This window comes from Thamnophis elegans, chromosome 6 (genome assembly GCF_009769535.1).
Source record: "Thamnophis elegans isolate rThaEle1 chromosome 6, rThaEle1.pri, whole genome shotgun sequence".
Classification (NCBI taxonomy): domain Eukaryota; kingdom Metazoa; phylum Chordata; class Lepidosauria; order Squamata; family Colubridae; genus Thamnophis; species Thamnophis elegans.
In genome coordinates this window covers 1277550-1301502 of record NC_045546.1, presented here as the reverse complement: position 1 = coordinate 1301502, position 23953 = coordinate 1277550, and the positions used below count along the sequence as shown (strand labels likewise).

General features: G+C 49.8%; 3 protein-coding genes across 3 annotated transcripts in view; 2 read left to right on the top strand and 1 right to left on the bottom strand.

Moving 5' to 3' along the window:
* The first annotated feature begins 1224 nt into the window (after positions 1-1224).
* Positions 1225-16184, top strand: RNF169 (ring finger protein 169). The gene is made up of 6 exons (XM_032219457.1): positions 1225-1434; positions 9681-9757; positions 10636-10779; positions 11411-11523; positions 12175-12271; positions 14348-16184. Exons 1-6 carry the CDS (start codon positions 1245-1247, stop codon positions 15515-15517), a joined length of 1791 nt encoding a protein of 596 aa, XP_032075348.1. The 5' UTR covers positions 1225-1244; the 3' UTR covers positions 15518-16184.
* Positions 16185-20217: 4033 nt separating this feature from the next.
* LOC116510077 lies at positions 20218-23507 on the top strand. The gene is made up of 2 exons (XM_032219458.1): positions 20218-22196; positions 22349-23507. Exons 1-2 carry the CDS (start codon positions 22077-22079, stop codon positions 22874-22876), a joined length of 648 nt encoding a protein of 215 aa, XP_032075349.1. The 5' UTR covers positions 20218-22076; the 3' UTR covers positions 22877-23507.
* XRRA1 (X-ray radiation resistance associated 1) overlaps positions 23048-23953 on the bottom strand; it is a 14548-nt gene continuing 13642 nt past the window's right edge. The window contains exon 7 of the mRNA XM_032219685.1: positions 23048-23322. Coding sequence (XP_032075576.1) covers positions 23048-23322 — 275 coding nt within the window. The remainder of the gene's footprint in view (positions 23323-23953) is intronic.

The window sequence follows — 23953 nt, the reverse complement described above, 5'->3', positions numbered from 1 at the left end:
TATCCATCCCTGTTCTAATGTTCCCTTGTATTCACATTCATTTCATGTATCCATAATCATGTCTACTCTTATATCTGTTATTTAATTCATGCTTGAAGAAATAAATAAATAAAATACCTATATCCATCTATCCACCTACCTACCTACCATCTTTCTCTTTCATATCTATCTCTATCCATCTATCCATCCCTGTTCTAATGTTCCCTTGTATTCGCATTCATTTCATGTATTCCTAATCATGTCTATCTTATATCTGTTATTTAATTCATGCTTGACGAAATAAATAAAATATATCTATCCATCCACCTACCATCTCTCTTTCATATCTATCTCTATCCATCTCTGTCCTAATATTCCCTTGTATTTGCATTCATTTCCCATATTCATAATCATGTCTATCCTTATGTCTGTTATCTAATTCATATTTGATGAAAATAAATAAAATATATCCATCTCCATTCATCTATCCATCTACCATCTCTTTCATTATTCTATCTGTCTGTTTATATCCATCCATTCCTGTCCTAATGTTCCCTTGTATTTGCATTCATTTCATGTATTCATAATCATGTTTTTACTTAACATCTGTTAACTAATTCATGCTTGACGAAATAAATAAAATAGATAAAAATAAATATGCACATCACATTTCAATGAAAATGCATGGGATAAAAATATAAAACCCCAAATATAAAGGTGTTTTATAAGTATAACCTATTGTCGTTGTACTTAAATACAACGAAATTGGTTTTAAACTCACTGGTGCAAAATTATAACAGACGAAAAAAGAAAGGGGGAAAAAAAAACTAACGTGTGCATGGAGTGATTTATCGATTTGGGTTCCAGATGTACTTTTATTTCATTTCTCACAACCAGGAAAGTCTTCATTGTGGGTTCTGCTTTTGACAGTTTATGTTGGACGCTTTGAGTGAGTGAGTGTGTGTGTGTGTGTGTGTGAGAGAGAGAGAGAGAGAGTGAGGGGGGGGGTAATTATATAGATATGCAACAGATCTGTCACAAAAGCGTAACGTTATGCACACGTGAAACAGACTCGCGTCAGGCTCCATCTTCGGCAGGGCGGGGGGAGGCAAAAGACACGTCGCGCGGGAGGAGCCCGGCGCTCATGAATATTTACGAGGAGGCGTGGCCACCCGCCCGACGCAGGGGCGCGCTCCGCCATGGCCGCTCATGAATATGGAGCAGAGGGCGTGGGCGGTTCCGCCCCCTCCTCCCGCCGGGAGAAGATGGCGGCGGCGGCGGCGGGGCCGGTCGGGCGGGCCGCGGGCTCGTCGGTTCCGCAGCTACGACGAGGCCGAGGTCGTCGTCGTCGGGACGAGGCCGTCCCCGCAGATGACGACGGAGACCCCCCGGAGAGCCCTGCGCGGCGCTCGGGCCAGCGGGAGGGCCCCGCCGGAGACCCTGGCCCTCCGCGAGGTGCGTGGCCGACGTAACGTGCGAACGGACGCGCGTCGACGTGGCGGCGGGGGGGGAGGGAGGGAGGGAGGGAGAGGGAGGAAAAGAGCGGGAAGCGCGCCCATTGGCTGCTTTGGAAACGGGGCGTGGCGGCCGGGCTGGCGTGAAGGCGGGCCTCGAGGCCTCGGGCCTTTCCCGTCACTCGCGCCCGTCCTGCGGTCACAAGCGGGCGGAGGGGGAATCCGCCGGCATCCGCGCGTCCCTCGAAGGCTCGTGGGGATGCCACGGCGGTCTTCGGCGGATTTGTTTGCCGCCGAGCCCGCGTTCGCTTGGGAAGGCAGCGGTGGTCGTGTGAATGCGCGCTGGCTGCCCCTGAGCGACGTACACGTGAAGAGAGGCGGAGATCTGCCGAATGTTGGCTGGGTGGGAGGCTTTCATAGCTGACCGAGATTCGGGGTTGGGTTTTGTGTGTCCAAAACCGTCTTTCTCAACCATGGCAACTTGATGATGAGTGGACTACAACTCCCAGACTCCCCAGCCGTCAAAGATGGAGATAAAGAACCCCCTCCCCCACTACAGCTGGCTGGGGAATTCTAGGAGTTGAAGTCCACCCGCCTTCAAGCGGCCGAGGTTGAGAAATGCAAGAAGTCCTCGACATCTGACCACATTGCTGATGCTAAGCGAGACAGTCGTTCCGTGAGCTTCGCCCAGCTCTACGACCTTTCGCGTCACAGTGATGAAGCGAGTTCCAGCAGTTGTAAAGTCAGCAACACAGTCGTTAAGCGAATCTGGTTCCCCCCGTTGACTTTTGGCTTGTCAGAAGGTCGCAAAACGGAATCGCACCATCCTGGGATACTGCGACCGTCGTAAATACAGGGAACCAGTTGCCAAGCGTCTGAATTTGGACCACAGGGCTGGAGATTTTCCCCCAGTGGTCGTAAGTGTGAAAAGCAGTCCTAAGTCGCTTCTTCCAGCGCCGTCGTACGTTTGAATGGTCACTAAATGGACTTGTTATACTGATAGGGAGCCAGTATTTGAATAAGGCTGGCTAAGGGGATTCTGGGAGTTGAAGTCCACCCATATTAAAGCATCCTGGCTGGGGGATTCTGGGAGCTGAAGTCCAGAAGTGGCCTTGTTTGAAAAACATGGGTTAGAGCAGTGTTTCCCAACCTTGGCAACGGGAAGCGGTCTGGACTTCAACTCCCAGAATCCCCCAGCCAGCGAATGCTGGCTGGGGGGATTCTGGGAGTTGAAGTCCGGACCTCTTCCCGTGGCCAAGGTTGGGAAACACTGTGTTCGAGTGAACATGGGAAGAAGGAAATGTGTGTTTCGGTTGCTCTAACAATGTTGAGGTCACCTTGGTGGGACCCTTGTGATGGGGAGGACCACTTCCTCGCACCCAGAGAAAAAAAACAGGAAGCAAACATGGCTGGAGGCCTGGGGGATTCTGGGAGTTGAAGTTCACACTTCTTAAAACAGTGGTTTAGAGAGCGAATGCAACCTTGGTAGTGTGTTTTGATTGCTGTAATACAGGGGTTTACAAAGTAGGCGGCTTGTAAGACGGCTGGACTTCAACTCCCAGAATGCCCCCAGCCATAATTGCTTCCTGTTCCTCTCTGGATCCTAGCTGGCTGGGGAATTCTGGGAGTTGAAGTCCACAGAAGTCTCTCTTCCAGATTTTCTAACTTTACTACCGGTAGTAGCTGGTTCTCCTCCGTCTTTCTTGAAAGGACTTTCATGGTTCTTCCAGCATCAGGATCTTCTGCACACCAGTGTGTGCCTTCACAAGTGGGCAGTGTGTTGAGGAGGCACGATGCGTGTGATTGCCAGGTGCGTTTGTGCTGAAACTCACATCGCGCCTGGTTTGTGTTTTGGGAGATTGGGTTGATTTATTTGTATCAGGACGAAAGTCACCCAGCTGGTTTTTGAGCTTAAGATAGCACTAGAACTCACCGTCTCCTAAAGGTTGGCCCAAAGTCACCCAGCCAGCTTTCATGCCTAAGGCAGGACTAGAACTCACCGTCCCCTGGTGATTGGCTCAAAGTCACCCAGCCGGCTTCCATGCCTAAGGTGAGACTAGAACTCACCGTCTCCTGGTGATTGGCCCAAAGTCACCCAGCCGGCTTCCATGCCTAAGGTGGGACTAGAATTCACCGTCTCCTAGTGATTGGCCCAGAGTCACCTAGCCGGCTTCCATGCCTAAGGCAGGACTAGAACTCACCGTCTCCTAGTGATTGGCCCAAAGTCACCCAGCCAGCTTTCATGCCTAAGGCAGGACTAGAACTCACCGTCTCCTATTGATTGGCCCAAAGTCACCCAGCCGGCTTCCATGGCTAAGATGGCACTAGAACTCACCATCTCCTAGTGATTGGCCCAAAGTCACCCAGCCAGCTTTCATGCCTAAGGCAGGACTAGAACTCACCGTCTCCTAGTGATTGGCCTAAAGTCACCCAGCCAGCTTTCATGCCTAAGGCAGGACTAGAACTCACCGTCTCCTAGTGATTGGTTCAAAGTCACCCAGCCGGCTTCCATGCCTAAGGCGGGACTAGAACTCACCGTCTCCTAAAGGTTGGCCCAAAGTCACCCAGCCGGCTTCCATGCCTAAGGTGGGACTAGAACTCACCGTCTCCTAGTGATTGGCCCAAAGTCACCCAGCCGGCTTCCATGCCTAAGGCGGGACTAGAACTCACCGTCTCCTAGTGATTGGCCCAAAGTCACCCAGCCGGCTTCCATGCCTAAGGTGGGACTAGAACTCACCGTCTCCTAGTGATTGGCCTAAAGTCACCCAGCCAGCTTTCATGCCTAAGGCGGGACTAGAACTCACCGTCTCCTAGTGATTGGCCCAAAGTCACCCAGCCGGCTTCCATGCCTAAGGTGAAACTAGAACTCACCATCTCCTAGTCATTGGCCCAAAGTCACCCAGCCGGCTTCCATGCCTAAGGTGGGACTAGAACTCACCGTCTCCTAGTGATTGGCCCAAAGTCACCCAGCTGGCTTCCATGCCTAAGGCGGGACTAGAATTCACCGTCCCCTGGTGATCGGCCCCAAGTCACGCAGCTGCCTTTCCTGGCAAAGGTGGGACTAGAACTCCCAGCCTCCCGTTTTCTACCCTGGTGCCTACCCTAGAGCCGAGGTGGTGCAGTGGTTAGAGTGCAATACTGCAGCTACTTCAGCTGACTGCAGTTCGGCGGTTCAAATCTCACCGGCTCAGGGTTGACTCAGCCTTCCATCCTTCCGAGGTGGGTAAAATGAGGACCCGGATTGTTGTTGGGGGCAATATGCTGACTCTGTAAACCGCTTAGACAGGGCTGAGAGCCCTATGAAGCGGTGTATAAGTCTAACTGCTATTGCTATTGCTAATTCCCCTACCAGAGTAGTTCTGACTATTAATATTCCCCGTGAATATTCCATTCACAAGCGAAGACGGCCGCAGCGTTTCTACCAGCCTTGTGTCCTGATCTGGGGTGCTGCTCACTACCTTTGCGTTATTTTGAGGTTGTAGTAGCTGGTTTGATTCTTATCTCGGGCTGCTGCTACGTGCTACCCAGGATCCTCCGGGCCGTAGTAACTAAATAAAATAATAAAATCTTGCTTTCCCCAGAAAACAAGCAGGGAAGCCAGGATGACTCACAGGGGGGAGAAGAGTTTGCAAAGTGGCAGATTAAATTTGGCGTGGAGGTTTTTAGTCTAATCTTGGCTTGGAAAAAAAGGCGCACAAAACACACAAAAGAGAAAGAGAGGGAGGGAGATGGGGAGGGCAGGCGGGCCCTCCAAGGGAGTGCCAGCGAGAACACTTGTGGGTTTCGTGGCACACCTTTTGACTCTACCTGGGTCAAGATTTCCGATGGAACGGGCACGCAGGGATGGCGAAACCCTCTCTCTCTCTCTCTGCGTCTTGTTAAAAATAACTGGTAAGCATGAGTCACCTTGTTGTGGGAGCCGGCTGGGCAACTTACGCAATCGAAACAGGCCTGCAGAAGGAAAAAAAAATGGGTCCTTCCAGAAATGAGGTCCCTGCCCTAAGTCACCACACAAGAATTGCCCCCACGCTAACACGGCAACAGATTCAACAACCCCTCCCAAGAGATCTAAAAGATGCCAAGGAAAACAAACCAGCCACAATAGGCATTCTGGGCTCATCCTTCAGGGGATCTAACTGCAGTGCAGCATGTTGAAAGGAGGAGGGGGATATGGTCTTGGAGGTTGGCGAGGGAGGGGCTCGGCGGGCTACCCCCACAGGGAGGTAGAGAGCACCCCTCCCCTCCCTCTCTGAAATAACCACAGATAAATCCCACTACCAGTAGAAGAGAATCTGGGTAGATCAGGGTGGAAAACTGGATCCTTGGTGCTCTCTGAGTTTGGTGGTTTTCTCGCAGACGTTTCATGGCCCAACTAGGGAACAACATCAGTGCTAGAATGAAGGAGGAGGCGGAAGAGAGGAGGAGGAGGGCTGTGGCGTCCTTGGTGCTCTCTGAGATGGGTGGTTTTCTTGCAGACGTTTCATGGCCCAACTAGGGAACATCATCAGTGCTAGAAGGGAGTGAGGGTGTGGGGTGGAGCAGGAGGACTGTGGGGTCCTTGGAGCTCCCTGAGCTCGGTGGTTTTCTTGCGGACGTTTCAGGGCCCAGCTAGCGAATGTCATCAGGGCTAGAGGAAGCGGAGGAGAAAGGGAAAAGGAGGAGAAAGGAGGATTGTGGGGTCCCTGGTGTTCTCTCGGCTTGTTTTATGGCAGACATTTCATGACCCAACTAGGGAATGTCATCAGTGCTGCAGGAGGAGGAGAAAGTAAAAAAAAGAGGAAGGGAAAAGGAGGAAGGAGGAGGAGATGGAGAAGGAGAAGGGAAAAGAGAAGGATTGTAGGGTCCTTAGTGTTCTCTCAGCTTGGTTTCCTGCGGACGTTTCATGGCCCAACTAGGGAACGTCATCAGTGCTAGAAGGGAGTGGGGTTTGCAGAGAGGAAGAGGAGGAGGACTGTGGGGTCCTTGATGCTTTCTGAGCTTGGTGGTTTTCTCGCGGATGTTCCATAACCCTCCTAGGTAACATCATCAGTGTGTGTCAGTGTCATTATGTCCATGTGAACTGAGTGGCTTTCCAGATGTTTTGGCTCAGGCCTTCTCTGTTGCACACACACACACACACCCCACGATTTTACGTAAACATTGGTTTACCATAAACCTGGTTTTCTAAAGTCGGGCTGATGACTCAAAGCAGACCCATCAGCCGAGATCTCCCTCCACATTCCTGACTTAGGGCTGCCTGCTTCCCCCCCCACCCACCCCCCTGGGCATCAGGGCCATGTGCTCCTCCTTGAAAACAAACACACCCATGTCCTCGTTTGAAACACACCCGTTTCGTAACAAAATCCGCGCATGGAACATTTCTCTTCCGGGGTGGCTCCAGAGAGCGTGCAGACAGCTGATCCAGGAGGTGGGGAGGGCTGTCTTCCTTTGTAAGCTTCTTCTGCTTGAGCGAGGAGACACCGAGAAGTCTTTTTTTTGGGGGGGGGGGTGACTTTGTTCTCTGTCTCATTGCAAGAAATACCCCCCTGCCCCCCCAAATTTCTCCATAGGAGCGAGTGCAAATTCTAATGTCTCAGTATTTCAATATGAATGAGTCAAATTATTTTCCAAAGCACCTTCAAGGCAGGACGAGAAACAATGGATGGAAACTAATCAAGGAGAGGAGCAACCTGCCATTCAGGAGAAACTTCCTAACAGGAGGACAATTAACCAGTGGAACGGCTTGCCACCAGAAGTTGTGGGCGCTCCCATCACTGGAGGTTTTAAAGAAAAGATTGGGCAGGCATTTGTCTGAAACAGTATAGGGGTTTCCTGCCTGAGCAGAGGGTTGGACTAGAAGACCTCCAAGGTCCCTTCCAGCTCTGTTGTTCTGCACAGCTCCAGGAATTGTGGGTGCCAAAAAACAGGATGAACAATGGTAGGAATTGGGCATGTTTAGTTTAATGAAACGAAGGGGAAGGGAGGTGAGGTGGGAGCACTCTTCCAGTATCACACAAGTTGCTGGATGTTTTTAAGAAGAGACTGGACGGCTATTACTGAAATAGTTGCCTAAACACGGGGTTGGACTAGAAGACCTCCAAGGTCCCTTCCAACTCTATTATTCTACAATATTCCTGTTCAGTCCTGAAGCCCTTGAAGGCACAGGAGGTACCAAACGGGGAGTTTCCATTAGGGGGGGGAGGCTTGAGGAATTTGGGTAGAGGGCCTCATTCCCAAACTGGGCGGCCTGGAAAAAGACCTTCGTCCCAACACTGAAGTTTTGACTTTGTTAGAAGTTTGTAAAATTGGGCATGTTTTCCTGCGTATGTCGGGGTTCCAAATAGCATGCAAAATTAAATCGGAGTCCGAGGCAAGAGATTCCTCAAAGTTCCAATTCATTAAAGAGAGTCATGTTGGCACATCTGGGAAAACCCGAATCTGAAAGCTTCCCGGTTTTCCGCACCCGGCTGAAAGTTCAAGATCTTGCCCCCACATCCACCCGCCAGCCCATCCCAGGGTCCAATCTCCCACTGCCACTCTGGCAGATTCCACCCATCCAATTCCGGTCAGGTGCAGAGGTGCAGAGACAAAGGATGACCTTGGATTTCTAGAAAGAATGTTGTTATGACTTGTACTTGTACTTGACGCCTCTTCACCCATCGTGGGTATAGGCGACTTCCATGGAAATTTTACGGCGATCCATGGAAGCTGTTTCGGCTGGATATACCCAAGGGGACGCCAGTCCCAAGGGTCGACAGAGCCCGATTGGTGGGAACGGGGGGCACCACGTGAAGGCCGGGTTGTCGTTTGATAGTTGAGAGGCTTTGCAATAAGCGTTGCAATGTATATTTTGCGCATCAACTATCCTTGCCCGCCCGTTATGTTATGACTACATAGCATCTAATTCCATACAATCTCCCCTCCCATTTTCCCACCATAGAAAATAAATCGGAGAAGAATAGAAAGTGTGGCAGGCCACAGATCCAAAAGAAAAGAGGGCTGCAGGCCTGGCACTGGTCATTTTTGACCTGCAGCTTAGCTGGACGGGTAGATGTGGTTCTAAGTGGGCTTTCTGAAGAAGGAGGAGCCAAATTCCTGGTGTAATACATGGGACCCATGTAGTCCTCAACTCACAACCCTTCAGTTAATGTCCATTCCAAATGACGACAGCACTACAATAAGCGACTTACGACGATCACAGCATCCCGGTGGCCCCTGGCTCACTTTTACGATGCCTGCCGTTTCCCTGGGGTTCCACGATCACCATTGGTGACCTTCCCAAAGGACTTCCAGTCAGTGGGAGAAGGCCGATTCGCTTAACGACCGCAGTGAAAAAGGGTTGTCAAAAATCTGGAATGTGGTCGTGTCACGGCTCACTTCGTGACTGCGTTGCTTAGACGTGCAGGTTTCCACTCTCCACTGTGGTCGAAAGTTGAGGACTAGCTCCTTGTAGCGGATTGTCTTGTGGCAGCAGATGTGAAACGCTCAATATTTATCCCAGGGTGGATTGATTTAAATCAAGTTGGTTTAAATCACGATTTAAATCACTAGTCGAAAGGCAGGAAGTGGGCCTGTCTAGTTTAATACAAAGAACGACCAGGGGAGACAGGATAGCAGCCTTCCAATATCTCAGGGGTTGCCCCAAAGAAGATTTGGGAGTCAAGCTATTCTCCAAGGCACCTGAGGGCAGGACAAGAAGCAATGGGTGGAAACTCATCAAGGAGAGAAGCAACTGAGAACTGAGGAGAAATTTCCTGACTGTGAGAACAATTAATCGGTGGAACAACTTGCCTCCAGAAGTTGTGAATGCCCCAACACTGGAAGTCTTTAAGAAGATGTTGGATAGACATTTGTCTGGAACGGTATATAGGGTTTCCTGCCTAGGCAGGGGGTTGGACTAGAAGACCTCCAAGGTCCCTTCCGACTCTGCTACTGTATTGATTTAAATCGGCTCGATTTAAATCACAATTTGTAAAGAGCCGCTGTCATCTCCGTCCCACAGCGACTCACCGACAGTCCCAATATTGCAGAACCTACGGTTTCTCGCTACGTAACTAAACTCCACTTCATGCTGCATAAATTATGAATGTATCTTAAATAGAAAACTATGGTTAGATAAGATTTTTACTCCAAAAGCAACTTGTTAAAATAAATGTGATTTTTTTAAACAAAAATAATCAGATTTTTTTTTTTAAAAAAAAAAACACGTTGATTTTTATCCACTCTGATTTGTCCTCTTTTTTTCCCCCCTTTTTTCTTTTTTTATAGATTTTATCTTTAGAACGCCCATCACTTTGGCCAAACACGGAGAAGCTCACGAGGAACATAAGAGCCACCTGCGAAAGGTACGTTGGACAAGGAACCGTTTATTTAATCAACGTATTGTACCTGGAATCCTCGACTTAACAACCGTCCGCTTCGTCACCACTCAAAGCTAGAACATCTCTAAAAAAAAAAAAGGACAATTTTCACACTTACGACCGTTGCAGCATCCCCAGAGTCACGATTGAAATTGATGCTCGGCAACCAACCCATACTTATGACGGTTGCGGTGTCCCCGAAGGTGTGTGTGTGTGTGTGTGTGTATCTCTGATGACCTCCTAACGAGCAAACTCAAAAGGGGAAAACCAAATTTACTTAACAAGCGTGTGACTCACTTAACGGCAGCAACGATTCGCTTAACAAGTGTGGGAAGTAGAAATGGATAGATCGGCATTGGGAAATTAAACCGAAAGAAGAGGTAGAACGTTATCAAACGTGGAATCTAGTTTACCGACGGTTGAGAAAAAAGCAGTGGAGATTGAGGATGTAAATTTATATTGTTAAGCAAATCAAATAACCAGAACAGCAGGAGGTTCGTTAAGCACTAAGAAATGTAATTAATAGAAAATCAGTAATAATAATAATAATAAAAAAATAAGCGTGGGAAGTCAGGTCGTAGAACGGGGTCAAACCCATTTAACAACTTAGCCAGAATTGTTGGTCGAGGGGAAACTCCTAAAACTTTGCCTCCATAGACTCTGACAATTTTCGCCACCGACTCCTCATTAAGTTTCGATTAAAAGCATCGGAGAGGATAGGGAGAGGATCTCCCAGTGAGTAAAAGGCTGTGAAATGTGAAAAGGGCTTTCCCCGTTTTATACAATCGACACAAATCCCTCATCCCAAGGAACTTGCTGCTGCTGTTCCTTTTTAATCACAAAACCCAAATTTTGCTTCCTAGCTGAGACATGAAAAATGGCAAGAAGAGAAAACGCCGGAGGATTTTATTCACAAGCTGATGGCGGATGACCCTGAAGTGGACAGGAGGAGGACGGACGACCAAAAGAAAGAGGAAGCCCTTTTGGTCAGAGTGAGCCACGAACGTGTAAGTGTTGTGGCCTGTCGGTCACCGGCCCCTCCAGTAGCCAAATCAGAGGAGGGGGAAGTATGGGAGTTAGGGTCAGCCTCAGGGCAACCTGAGAGCTCCGGGGGGGGGGGGGAAGAGGGAATGGAGCTGGCAGAGAGCGAGGGGGGGCGGAGGCTGGGCCGGCCGTCAGCCTTTCTTTCTTTCTTTCTTTCTTTCTTTCTTTCTTTCTTTCTTTCTTTCTTTCTTTCTTTCTTTCTTTCTTTCTTCCTCTTTCTCTCCCTTCCCTCCCTTTTATTCTCCCATCGTCCTTCCTTCCTTCCTTCCTTCCTTCCTTCCTTTCTTTCTTTCGCAGCAAACCCCCCACCCACCCACTGCTTTTTAAAGCAATTTTTCCCTGCCTATTTGCCCAAACTGGCAGGAAAAAAAAATGCTTTAAAAAGCGAGAAGAAAGCTTCCAAAAACCAGGCAGCTCACAGCTGAGTCGGGCGATCCTTGGAAGCTTTTTCTTTTTCCCCCCCCACTACTGGTTTGGAGAACCAAGGACAATCGTCCCAACCGGTTCAGTGAACCGAGCCGAACCGCGAGGATTTCAGCCCTGGGTGCTGTCCTTGCCACCCTTACATCCTGGTTTTTCTTCGCTTCCCGCCAGTTTCCGGAGTGCCTGTCGGATTCTGAAAACGAAGAACCTTCCCAGGGCCGTCCGGTCTATCGGTCAGCTTTCGTCTCCAAGGGCAGCGGCTACTCCGTCGCTTTGCTGGCTGGGTGAGTTTCTCCGGCGTTTAGCCATGACGGACCGGCGAAAAACTCCCTTCCACGTTAGGGAGGGTGGCCTCTAAAGGTAATAAATAAAGGAATACGTTTTTAAAAGCAGGTTGGTTTTCAGAAGAACGAGTGACTAAACGGCAGACAGTCCTCGGCTTACGACCACAGCCGAGCCCCCAATTTCCGTTGCTAAGCGAGACACTTGTTAAGTAAGCCTTGCCCTGTTTTGTGACCTTTCTTGCCGCTGTTGTTAAGTGAATCACTGCTGTTGTTAGGTGAATCACACGGTTGTTAAGTGAATCCGGCTCCCCCCATGGTCGCAAAAGGGGATCACATGACTCCGGTACACTGCGACGGTCATAAATACGAACCACTTGCCCAGCCTCTGAATTTTGATCACGTGATAATGGGGGATGCTGCGACGGTCGTATGTGTGAAAAACGGTCATAAGTCCCTTTTTTTTCATTGCCGTTCTAACTTTGAGTGGTCACTAAATGAACTATTGTAAATCAAGGACTACCTGTATCTCAAAGGACGGGCTGGTGGTTAAATAATAGCAGTAACGAATGATTTTTGCAGGCTTAAATGAAGTGGATAACATTAATTTTTCCCCCCATCTTTTTTTTATTTCTTCCTCCAAAATCTCCATAGAAATTTCAGCTCCAAAATCGAAAGGAGTCAGAGTTGCAACGACACTCTGGGAAATCGGTCGAAGAGCAGGCAGAGATCGGTTCCTGTTAGAACAAAGGTACCGGATCTTTGTGACACACCTGGGGAAAAAAATCACGGCTGTCTAAACGAAAAGTCTCAAATCTGTATAAAAATGGCTGTCGGTGTGCGTCTGCGTCTGTGTGTCCCAGCGTAACTCTGGAGCGCCTCAAGCAATTTCAACCAAACATGGTTCACAGATGACTTCCTCTCTGGAAAAACAATACTGTGGGGGCGGTGGGGGGGGGAAGACATCTCCTAACACCCCTCGGGGTGTTGTGTTCTGTTAAGATACAGCCTGTTGTGCTGTAAAATGGCTTCTACTGTACAGCGCAGTAAAGTTGCCATGATAATGGCATCGCAGTCCTCCACAAGGGGGAAAATCCAACATTAGAAATTACATTTGGTCCGGACAAAGGTGGCGCAGTGGGTAGAGTGCAGCACTGCAGGCCACTTCAGCTGACTGCTAGCTGCAGTTCGGCGGTTCAAATCTCACCGGCTCAGGGTTGACTCAGCCTTCCGTCCTTCCGAGGTGGATAAAATGAGGACCCGGATTATTGTTGGGGGCGATATGCTGACTCTGTAAACCGCTTAGAGGGGGCTGAAAGCCCTATGAAGCGGTATAGAAGTCTAACTGCTATTGCTATTGCTATTGCTAAATACTCGGACAACGCTAGGTTATCAGCTAGTTTTCCTCTTTAAAGTGAAGGATAATAAACCAGTGTTTCTCAACCTTGGCGACTTTAAGTCCTGCGGACTTCAACTCCCAGAATCCCCCAGCCAGCATAGCTGGCTGGGGAATTCTGGGAGTTGAAGTCCACAGGACTTAAAGTCGCCAAGGTTGAGAAACACTGATATAAACTCTGTCTACGAAAGCCCTTGACATGAGACTGGGATCCATCACTATTGTGTGTCATAAAAGTTGTACTGTGGGTCAACCGTGCAACTGGTCGGATTTTAGGAGGCTTTTCGCAGTGGTTGGGAAGTCATTAAGCGAACCAACCACTCACTCACTATAGGTTGGATTTTACTGAGAACTGGAAGCAAAGTAAGTTTTGGCCAAAACCTGGAACTATGTAAAATGCAGTCACATGACTGTGGGATATCTGTCTTTAATAATTAATCTTCAATTTTGTGGGAAAGATGATACGAATCAACGCTCTGGTCCTCCCCTCCTCTTTCGCCTCCTTGTTCTGAATTTATCTTCGGTTTTTGTGTCTCAAAGGGGATTTTTCTCAAGAGGCAACTGGACTTTCTGGTTTTTTCTTTTGAAAACGTTTCGCTTCTCCTCCAAGAAGCTTCTTCAGCTCTGGCTGGATGGTGGGGAAGGGAAGGATTTATAGTCCTTGCAGACAGCTGGTCATTTGCATTCTTTGAGAGGGTCCTTGAGGCCCCTTGGAGGTTTTACCTGTGTCCTCAGGGTCTCCTGAGGGGTGCAAATGGTTCCTGTAGTCTGCAATTTCTCTCTCTGGAAATCCATTCCTTCTCCCACCCTATTCCAAGGGTCTTCACCCCAAATTGTGTAGTTAAAAGTCTGTAGAGATTCTCTGCATTCCATGTTGTCCCAAAGGTGCTTTTCTTCAAAAGTCAACTGGACTTTCTCTTTTTCCTTGAAGAAGTTTCTCTTCTCATCCCAGAAGCTTCTTCAGCTCTGACTGGATGGTGGGGAAGGGAAGGATTGACGCTCCTTGCAGACAGCTGGTCCTTTGCATCCTTTGAGAGGGTCCTTGAGGCCACTTGGAGGTTTCTCTGTGGGTCCCCTGAGTGATGCAAATGGGTGTGGAGCCAACAGTGAAGGGACACAGGGCAGAAAACATCTGGTAACCAAGAAGGCTGCAAACCCAGAGACACCTCCAAGTGGCCTCAAGGACCTTCTCAAAGGATGCAAATGACCAGCTGTCTGCAAGGAATATAAATCCTTCCATCCCCCATCATCCAGTCAGAGCTGAAGAAGCTTCTTGGATGAGAAGCGAAACGTCTCCAAAAGAAAAACAAGAAAGTCCAGTTGCCTCTTGGGAAAAAATTACCTTTGAGACAGGAGGACGTGGATGACGGAGAACCTCCAGAAACTTCCATTTTGTGCTGCCGTCCCTAACCGAAACGTCTTCTCTTGCAGGCCAACCCTCCCGCTGGTGCCTCCGTTTCCCTCGTGGGCGTCCTTTCCTCCACCCAGAACAACCGCTGCCTCTCTGCTCCGGACCTGACGGCCGAGAAGCGCCTGGTCTCCCACCAGGCGCCCTCTTCGTTCCCCGCCCTGCCCAGGCAGGAGCGGTCCATCAGCCCCGAGAGCAACGACAGCATCTCCGAGGAGCTGAACCATTTCAAGCCTATCGTCTGCTCGCCCTGCACGCCTCCCAAGCAGCTGCCGGACGGGCGCATACTCAGCCCCCTCATCATCAAGTCCACCCCCAGGAACCTGACCAGGAGCCTGCAGAAGCCCACCACGTACGAAGCCAGCCCTCGCATCCTGAAGAAGTGGGAACAGATCCTCGAGGAGCGTCAGGTCAAAAAGACCCTCTCCAAGGCGACCTTGACCTGCTCGGTTCCCGAGCCGGGCGAAGATTTCCTGCCTCCGAACCTCAACATTCCCCTCAAGTGTCCTCGGCAGATGTCCAGCGATGTCACCTTGCCGGACCCTCTCCCTTCCCCCTCTTTAGCAAAGCTGGGCAGTTCCGCAAACGCTCGTAGAGACTCGGAGGCTACGGAGCTGACCCCCAAGGTTCTCCCGCCAAGACTCGCCGAGAAACCTCCCAATTCCAGGATTCCCGAGCTCCCGGAAGCAAAATCGGCGCCGCGTCTGGCTGGGCCGTGCCTTCACTTCGATGCCAAAACGATTACCCGGAAAGTCGTCCGAGTGAAGCCGGCCTCAGAGAACGGCACTCTCGGGAATCCGGCCGAGCGGAAGCCGCGCAAATACTGGGACGAGAGCGAACTGCGCCGCCTCTCTAATGGACTCCGTCTCGAGAGGGGGCTCGGCGAGGAGACCCCCTCTCTGCGGCGCGGACAAAAGCGGCCGTGCAAAACCAAGCACCTGGACCCTTCAGTCAAGCGGCTGAGGCCGTCGGCGGGCTGTCGCAAGGGCCCTCCGGCGTCCGACCCGCTGAGACGGCAGAGACGACGGCAGCGTGGCAGGACTGAGCAGCGACTACAACAGGAGGAGGCCGACCGACGGCTGGCCGTGCAACTCCAGCGGCAGTTTGAGAGGGAGATCCGGACAGTGGAGAGGCCGAAGGGGCGAGCCGATCAGTATTTCTTGCGGTCTAAGAACGCTGCTAGGGCAAAGTAACCAATGTTCGCAAATGAAGCGGCTTTTTTCGAGATTTCCCCTGAAGACGTCGCTCGTCAGCCTGGCAGAGTTCCGGGGAGCAGGAGTTCTCTCTGGTCAGTGCAGGAGCCGGAAGGAGGCTAAAGTCCAGAGCTTTCTGCCCCCCCCCCCCTCCTCCCCAAGCTGACTCTGAGATTATCAATCTCTCTCGCAGCGAAGTCCTCTTCGTCTGTTCGTGTCCGGAGTTCGGACTCGGGATCTGAGTCGTTTCGATAACGGGGGTCGAAACGATGCTGCGAGGGGCGTTTCTAATTTGAGGAGCAGCCCTGCGTGGCTAGGAAGGCCCGATGGGAGGATGGCAGCTCTGCAATAAAATATATTTGAATCTATAAATACAGGTAGTCCTCGACTTACGACAGGTTGTTTAGTGACCCTTCAAAGTTACAATATGTCCGGGAAAAAGCAACTCGGGATCGTTTATCACACTTAACGACCATTGCAGCATCCCCGTGGTCACATGATCAAAATTGAGACGCTGTCGCGACCGACTCTTGTTTATGACAGTCGCGGTGTCCCTGGGGGGGGTGTGTGTCACATGATCCACGATCAAAATTGAGACGCTGTCGCGACCGACTCTTATTTATGACGGTCGCAGTGTCCCTGGGGGAGTCACATGATCCACTTTTGTGACCTGACAAACCAAAGTCAATGGGGGAGCCAGATTCACTTAACAACCGTGTAACTAACGGTAACGGTAATGATTCACTTAACAACAGTGACAAGAAATGTCGCAACATGGAGCATAATTAACTGAACGACTGTCTCGGTAACAACATCTATTGTGGATCGTAAGGCGAGAACCACCTGTATTTAAATCGATTTAATATATGGTTAAATCTCCAGAACGAAAGGGGGACTTGCTTGCTTTGAGTCCGAACTGACCACCGTGGGCCAGCGAGACCCTTTGGCTGCCCGGTGGGGTATTTCTCCCCCCCACTCTCCCCCCCCAACCTCCTTGGCCCTCCAGCCCCATCAGTCCTTGGTCTGCGATTGTGTTGCATCCGTATCAAAACGCACACCCTGCTTTGGGGAAGGGGAGGCGCGAAACAAACAGCACACTTAGCTGTTTCTAACCCTTGTGTACGAGTCCTTCGCAACCAGGTTTAACGTCCCGAATAGAAGCCGCCAAGCCAGGATCCTATCTCGGTTTATTTTTTCGCCCAGCCCAGATTGATGCACAAAATCTCTTTTGCAAGATGGGACGGTCGCGGAGTCCTCGCCACGACTTTCAGTATTCATCCCCCACCCACCCACCCAAACGGGGCTGTGTGTCCCCCTCCCGAAACGGGCTTGTGGGATCTGGGAAAATCCTTGTTTTCGGGCGTCGGAGGAAAACCTGGTGGCGTTTTGTGGCTCGAACCAAATCCATGGATTCTTTTTTTTTAAAAACAAAAAATAAAGTTTGGAGGAGTTTTTTTGGGGGGGGGTTCCCAAAAGAGGGTGAAGGAGGGAGCAGTTTTTTTTTTCAAGCACTTCCAAAGCAGCAATTTGGGCTGACCCACAAGTGTTGGTTCGAAGCTGTTGGCGGCTCAACTTGAGATCATCCTGGGGCAATAGGATTCAGAATCGTGTGATCTCTGGAACCTGGTTTCATTTCAAAACCACCTTTGGGCCTGCCTGAGTCTGGGGGTTCCCCCTTTGGCTCCCAGAATTCCCCAACACCAGCATGGATTCCGGGAGTTGAAGTCCGCATCTTAAATTGTTCAAGCTTTTCAACTTTGTCTGGAACTTAAACCCCCAGAATTCCCCAGCCAGGATGGATTCTGGGAGTTGAAGTTCACCCAAGCTGGCTGAGGTGTTTGGGAAGTGAAGTCCTTCCTCCAAGCCTGTTGCGGAATTCTGGGAGTTGAAGTCCATTCATGCTGGTTGGGGAATTCAGGGAGTCAAAGACCACCCATGCTGGCTGGGGGCATTCTGGGAGTTGGAGTCCACATCTTAAACTGGCCAAGATTCTCAACTTTGTGTGGAGTTCAACTCCCAGAATGCCCCAGCGAGCATGAATGGACCAATTCCCAGAATTCCCCAGCCAGCATAGGTGGCCTTTGACTCCCTGAGTTCCCCAACACCAGCATGAATTCTGGGAGTTGAAGTCCACATCTTAAATTGGTCAAGGTTTTCAACTTTGGGTGGACTTCAACTCCCAGAATTCCCCAGCCAGCATGGATTCTGGGAGTTGAAGTTCACCCAAGCTGGCTCAGGTGTTTGGGAATTGAAGTCCTTCCTCCAAGCCTGTTGGGGAATTCTGGGAGTTGAAGTCCATTCATGCTGGTTGGGGAACTCAGGGAGTCAAAAGACCACCCATGCTGGCTGGGGGCATTCTGGGAGTTGGAGTCCACATCTTAAACTGACCAAGATTCTCAACTCTGTGTGGAGTTCAACTCCCAGAATGCCCCCAGCCAGCATGAATGGACCAATTCCCAGAATTCCCCAGCCAGCATAGGTGGCCTTTGACTCCCTGAATTCCCCAACACCAGCATGAATTCTGGGAGTTGAAGTCCGCATCTTAAATTGGTCAAGGTTTTCAACTTTGGGTGGACTTCAACTCCCAGAACTCCCCAGCCAGCATGGATTCTGGGAGTTGAAGTCCATTCATGCTGGTTGGGGAACTCAGGGAGTCAAACACCACCCATGCTGGCTGGGGGCATTCTGGGAATTGAAGTCCACATCTTAAACTGGCCAAGGTTCTCAACTTTCTGTGGACTTCAACTCCCAGAATTCCCCAGCCAGCATGGGTAAACTTTTGACTTCCTGAACTCCCCAGCCAGCATGAATTCTGGGAGTTGAAGTCCACATCTTAAACTGGCCAAGATTCTCAACTTTGTGTGGAGTTCAACTCCCAGATTGCCCCAGCGAGCATGAATGGACCAATTCCCAGAATTCCCCAGCCAGCATAGGTGGCCTTTGACTCCCTGAATTCCCCAACACCAGCATGAATTCTGGGAGTTGAAGTCCGCATCTTAAATTGGTCAAGGTTTTCAACTTTGTCTGGAACTTCAACCCCCAGAATTCCCCAGCCAGCATGAATTCTGGGAGTCGAAGCCCACTCAAGCTGATTGAGATATTCAGGGAGTTGGTCCATCCGTGCTGACTGGGGCATGCTGGGAGTTGAAGTCCACACTTAAACTGGCCAAGGTTTTCAATTTTGGGTGGGCTTCGACTCCCGTAATGCAACTTTAGAGACTGGCTTTTGGTCTTAATTCCTAACCTCCCTCCCCAACTCAAGAGTATGTTCTTAACCAGTATTAAAACTCCCTTTTGACTCATCCGTTCTTCGCTTGATTTGGATTTAAAGCCTTAGTTTTTTGGGGTCCCCCCCCCTGCTTTTCCGGTTCCATGACTTCATCCAGAGGGTAGCTATGCATTCTGCCCCCTGCCAGGATGGATGAAAAGCAAGGGGGGGGGGGTTGCAGGGAGAAGGATTTGGGCAGAACAGGAAGGGGCCACCAAGAACTGAAAATTAAATGCAAAGCAGTCTGTTTAGCTTTCGGGGGATTTTTTCCCCGTGGGAAACGACGCCTCCAAATGTTTTCCCGGAACTTGTCTGTCAGGAAAGGCCCCCCCCCCAAAACGAGATTTTTTTTTGTATTGCATCGATCATCAGTGTTCTTCCTTTTAATTTGCCGCGTGGAGATGCCGTCCGTGGAAGCGAAGGAAGGAGAAAGCCTTAAAAGACTCATAAAATGAACGGATTATTTCTTTTTATTTCGGGAAGACGGATCTCCTCTCGGAGCCCTGAGAGCCGAAGCTGCCCCAAGAACACGCTGAATGTTTTCAAATTTTCACACACCTCCGGCAAGACGCCGTCCCGGGACTTGAGCACAGGTAGTCCTCCACTTACGACGATTCGTTTAGCGACCTTTTTAGAGCCATGGGACTCCTAAAAATGACTTGTGACCGGTTTTCACTCTTACGGCCGTCACAGCATCCCCATGATCAAAATTTGGACGCTTGGCACCTGACTCGTACTTACGACGGTCGCAGCATCCCAGAGTGACGCGATCCCCTTTTGCGGCTTTCTGACGAGCAAAGTTTTGTCAGAATTCACTCAACAAAAGTGTTACCGACTGCAGGGATTCACTTAACGACTGTAGCCAGGCGGGCCGTACAATGGGGCAAACTCCCTTAAGAAATGTCTCGCTTAGCAACGGAAATTTTGGGCTCAATTGAGGTCGCAAGGCGAGGACTACCTGTGAGGTCCCTTTCAGGGATGCTCCCCAGCCCAAATCCGAAGAGTTGTTGGTGTGTCGACATCTACGGAAGCCAATTATTGTACTCCGTTGCGTATTCACAACAATTGCGGTCTTTCACTGAAACCCTGCCTGCCTTTTTAAATACAGAAGGTCCTCGACTTACAACTGTTCACTTAGTGACCATCCAAAGTTACAACGGGACTGGAGGAATAAAAAAGCGACTCACAACCGTTACCGTCATGTGAGCCAAGGTGGCGCAGTGGTTAAATGCAGCACTGCAGGCTACTGCTAGATCAGCAGGTCAGCGGTTCAAATCTCACCGGCTCAGGGTTGACTCAGCCTTCCATCCTTCCGAGGTGGGTAAAATGAGGACCCGGATTGTTGTTGGGGTTAATATGCTGACTCTGTAAACCGCTTAGAGAGGGCTGAAAGCCCTATGAAGCGGTATATAAGTCTACTGCTATTGCTATGTGATCAAAATTCAGAGGCTCGGCAACTGGCGTGTACTTACGCCGGTTGCAGTCTTCCTGTGTTTCCTCCTTGGCGACCTGACACGCCAAGTCAATTTGGGGGGCGGGAGGGGGGAGCCAGATTCATTTAACAACCATGCGAGCAACTTATCAACTACAGTGATTCACTTAGCAACGGTGGCCAGATCGGTCGTAAAACACGGCGCTTAAAACTCCCTTAACCGATATTTCATTTGGCCATGTAAATTTTGGACCGAGTTGTTAAGTCGAGAACTAACGGTATTGGATGTTTCCTCCCGCCCCCCCTCTACCAGCTGTTTAAAAACGGGCGCAGGTGTGCCGTTAAGGTCCGCTATGCAAATGAGGAAACGCCTTTTGAGGGCGGGGTTTTCCCCCTACACCTGGTTGGTTTCTACCTGGGATCGGCCGGGAGGCTTTCAAAGAAATGGCGAAACTGCATTGCGCTCGGCTTCCTTAAATCCCATCGCGATCCGTCTCCCGTGTGCTTCGAAATCATGCGTTGCGCTTCGGTGTCTCTCTCGGCTTGGTCCCCGGAAATCCGTGCAGCCCCCAGACTCAAAAGTGTCGCTTTCTGAGTCCCACCCGAATCACTGTGGCTTCGTCCGATGTTTTGATAAAAAAGAAATCTGTTTACTGACGAAGGAGTTTGCGTCTTTTTCTTTGTTAAGGGTCACGAGTCTCCAAGTGAATTGGGGAGGGGGGGGAGGTTTGGAAAAGATGGGATTACATTACCTTTCTCTTTTGGCCAATATTCCGATTATCACCTTTTTTTAACAACCCCATAATCCCTTGCAGGGGGGAGTCTGGGCTCTTCATTTTATGAATGAAGCCAGCAGAATATTTACTGGCCGGATGCTCTGCTTGTTGCCAGTGCGGAGGTATGAAAGCCACTTGGGTGGCAGGAACAATGACCAGGAGACTGTGAGTTCTAGTCCCACCTTAGCCATGAAAGCCAGCCTGGTGGACTTTGGAACAATCGCCAGGAGGCGGGGAGTTCTAGTTCTGCCTTAGCCATAGCTAATGCTCCTTCCTCATCTCCCCCTCAACATCCACCTTGTGAGGTGGGCCGGGCGGAGAGGGACTGGCCCAAACTCCCTCAGCCATGGGATAACCGTGGTTTCTTTCTATAAAGTGGATTGATGTCCTTGTAATAGTCCCCAGGATGACAGTTTAGGTATTTCTCAGCTAACCAAAATTTAATCCATCTTTCTTTTCAAGGAAGAAACCATGGTTATCCCGCCAGATGGAAGCCGAGAATAGATCACAGTTAAGTTCACATACTTCGTGGTAAACCTTTGTGAATTAACTCTGGTTCGAAATTCCCCGCAGCAAATATCCCCTGAAGATCCAAAGGAGAGAGAGAGCCAAACCAGAGTATTTTAAGGGTGAAATCCTTCGGGAGAATAATTTTATTGCATAAGAACCTAAGAACGTGCCCACAAGAAGCGCCAGGAAAATGAAATGACCGCCGTTGAGACAGAAGAAGGACCTTTGATCTGCGGAAACTTCTGATGTTCTTCCACAGGGAGGAGGAACGGTGAAATAAGAGGAAAAAAAACGTTTGCTGGTCTTACAGGAGGAGACTGAAACTTGGTGGTCTACCAGGGACACCTTCCCCAAGAGACCTTCTGGAAGGCCCCAGTGGCCACTGATTGGTTCTCAATATGGAATCATCAATTATTTCTTCTCAACACGGGTCAAAGAGTGTCTGTCTTAACAAACCAGAGGCCCATCATTTGTACAGCTGTTTATCTGACTCTTCCAAGTACTCCAGTTCCATTTTGAACGTTCCCTTCAAGATGGATCTCAAGCTTTCAAGATGGACCTCAAGCTTTCAAGATGGACCTCAAGCTTTCAAGGTGCACCTCAAGATTTCAAGGTGCACCTCAAGATTTCAAGATGGACCTCAAGGTTTCAAGATGGATCTCAAGCTTTCAAGATGGACCTCAAGCTTTCAAGGTGCACCTCAAGCTTTCAAGATGGACCTCAAGCTTTCAAGATGGACCTCAAGCTTTCAAGGTGCACCTCAAGCTTTCAAGGTGCACCTCAAGCTTTCAAGATGGATTTCAAGATGGATCTCAAGATTTCAAGATGGACCTCAAGATTTCAAGGTGCACCTCAAGCTTTCAAGATGGACCTCAAGCTTTCAAGATGGACCTCAAGCTCTCAAGGTGCACCTCAAGCTTTCAAGATGGACCTCAAGCTTTCAAGGTGCACCTCAAGATTTCAAGGTGCACCTCAAGATTTCAAGATGGACCTCAAGCTTTCAAGGTGCACCTCAAGCTTTCAAGGTACACCTCAAGCTTTCAAGATGGATTTCAAGATGGATCTCAAGATTTCAAGATGGACCTCAAGATTTCAAGGTGCACCTCAAGATTTCAAGGTGCACCTCAAGCTTTCAAGATGGACCTCAAGCTCTCAAGGTGCACCTCAAGCTTTCAAGATGGACCTCAAGATTTCACGATGCACCTCAAGTTTTCAAGATGGACCTCAAACTCAAACTTTCAAGAGGCACCTCAAGATTTAACGACGCACCTCGAGGTTTCGAGATGCACCTTAACATTTCAAGATACATTTCAAGGTTTCAAATTTGTGAAGCTTTCCTACTGGGGGACCTCAACGAAAGCCTTCAAGTCTAAGGGATCCTGGAAACAGCGCTGGTGTCTCCTCCACAGACGGTAGTACCAAGGGGCGTCACCGCTCCATCAGCTGCAGCTCCTTTCAGCAAAAGTTCTCTAGAAGGCCGCGTCCTACTTGAAGGTCTTCTACAACAGTTAGGTGAGGGCACGCAATATTGCCTGGAATCTCTCTTATTGGTGGGATGGAGGGGAGTCGTTCTTCTCTTGAAGGTCCCGGAGGGAGGACGCATCCAGCTTTCTCCTGGCCTTGATCGCAGGAAGACTTCGGATCTTCTGGATGGACTTGACACTGGTTTTGGGAACCTGGTCCTTGCTGATTGCCCTGGATTCGTTGACCTTGTTACAAACGGCCACCGTGCATTTATAGTCCTTCTGAAATTCCTTCAGGAGTTCCAAAGCTTCCCGATATTCCCGCCAATTCTCCTTTCTCCTCCGCAAGACGCACACTGAAGGGGCAGGGAAGCAAACCATCATCAGCCACCTTTTAACCCAGTTAGGTTTTTGCAAAACTACCCCCGCATTCCCAAAGCATGCACCGTGGGTGATGCGGCTATCGAAAAAAGCTAGTTTTTGTTGATTATTAGCCCATTGGCCAGGGGTGAAATGCGACCGGTTTGGCCCGGTTCACCCAAAACGGTAGTAAAAAATGCTTTAAAAAGCAAAAAATAAATAAAAGTTCCAACGATCAGCTGTGCTCCGCGATGGTAGGAACCTTAAAAAAAAAAACCTTTCCTTTAGCGTTTGGGGGTCTGTTTTTGCTCCCAGGAGGTTTCCCTGAGGCCTGCTAGGCCAAAAATGGGGGAAGGGGGTGAGGGTACTGCGGAAGGAAGGAAGGAAGGAAGGAAGGAAAGAAGGAGGGAGGAAAAAAGTGATGAGAGAAAAAAAGGGAAGGGAGAAGGAAGGAAGGATAACAGCATAACAGAGTAACAAAGTTGGAAGGGACTTTGGAGGTCGTCTAGTCCAGCCCCTTGCTCAGGCAGGAGACCCTGTATCATTCCAGAGAAATGGCTGTCCAGTCTCTCCTTCGAAGCCTCCAGGATGGAGAAGGAAGAAAAGGAGAAGAGGATGAGGAAGGGA

Coding starts and splice junctions, on each gene's coding strand:
- LOC116510077 (XM_032219458.1), top strand. CDS start 22,077: ATGGACCTCAAGCTTTCAAGGTGCACCTCAAGATTTCAAGGTGCACCT. Junction 22,197..22,348: donor ATGGACCTCAAGCTTTCAAG/GTGCACCTCAAG, acceptor CAAGATTTCAAG/GTGCACCTCAAGCTTTCAAG.
- RNF169 (XM_032219457.1), top strand. CDS start 1,245: ATGGCGGCGGCGGCGGCGGGGCCGGTCGGGCGGGCCGCGGGCTCGTCG. Junction 1,435..9,680: donor AGACCCTGGCCCTCCGCGAG/GTGCGTGGCCGA, acceptor CTTTTTTTATAG/ATTTTATCTTTAGAACGCCC. Junction 11,524..12,174: donor TCCGTCGCTTTGCTGGCTGG/GTGAGTTTCTCC, acceptor AAATCTCCATAG/AAATTTCAGCTCCAAAATCG.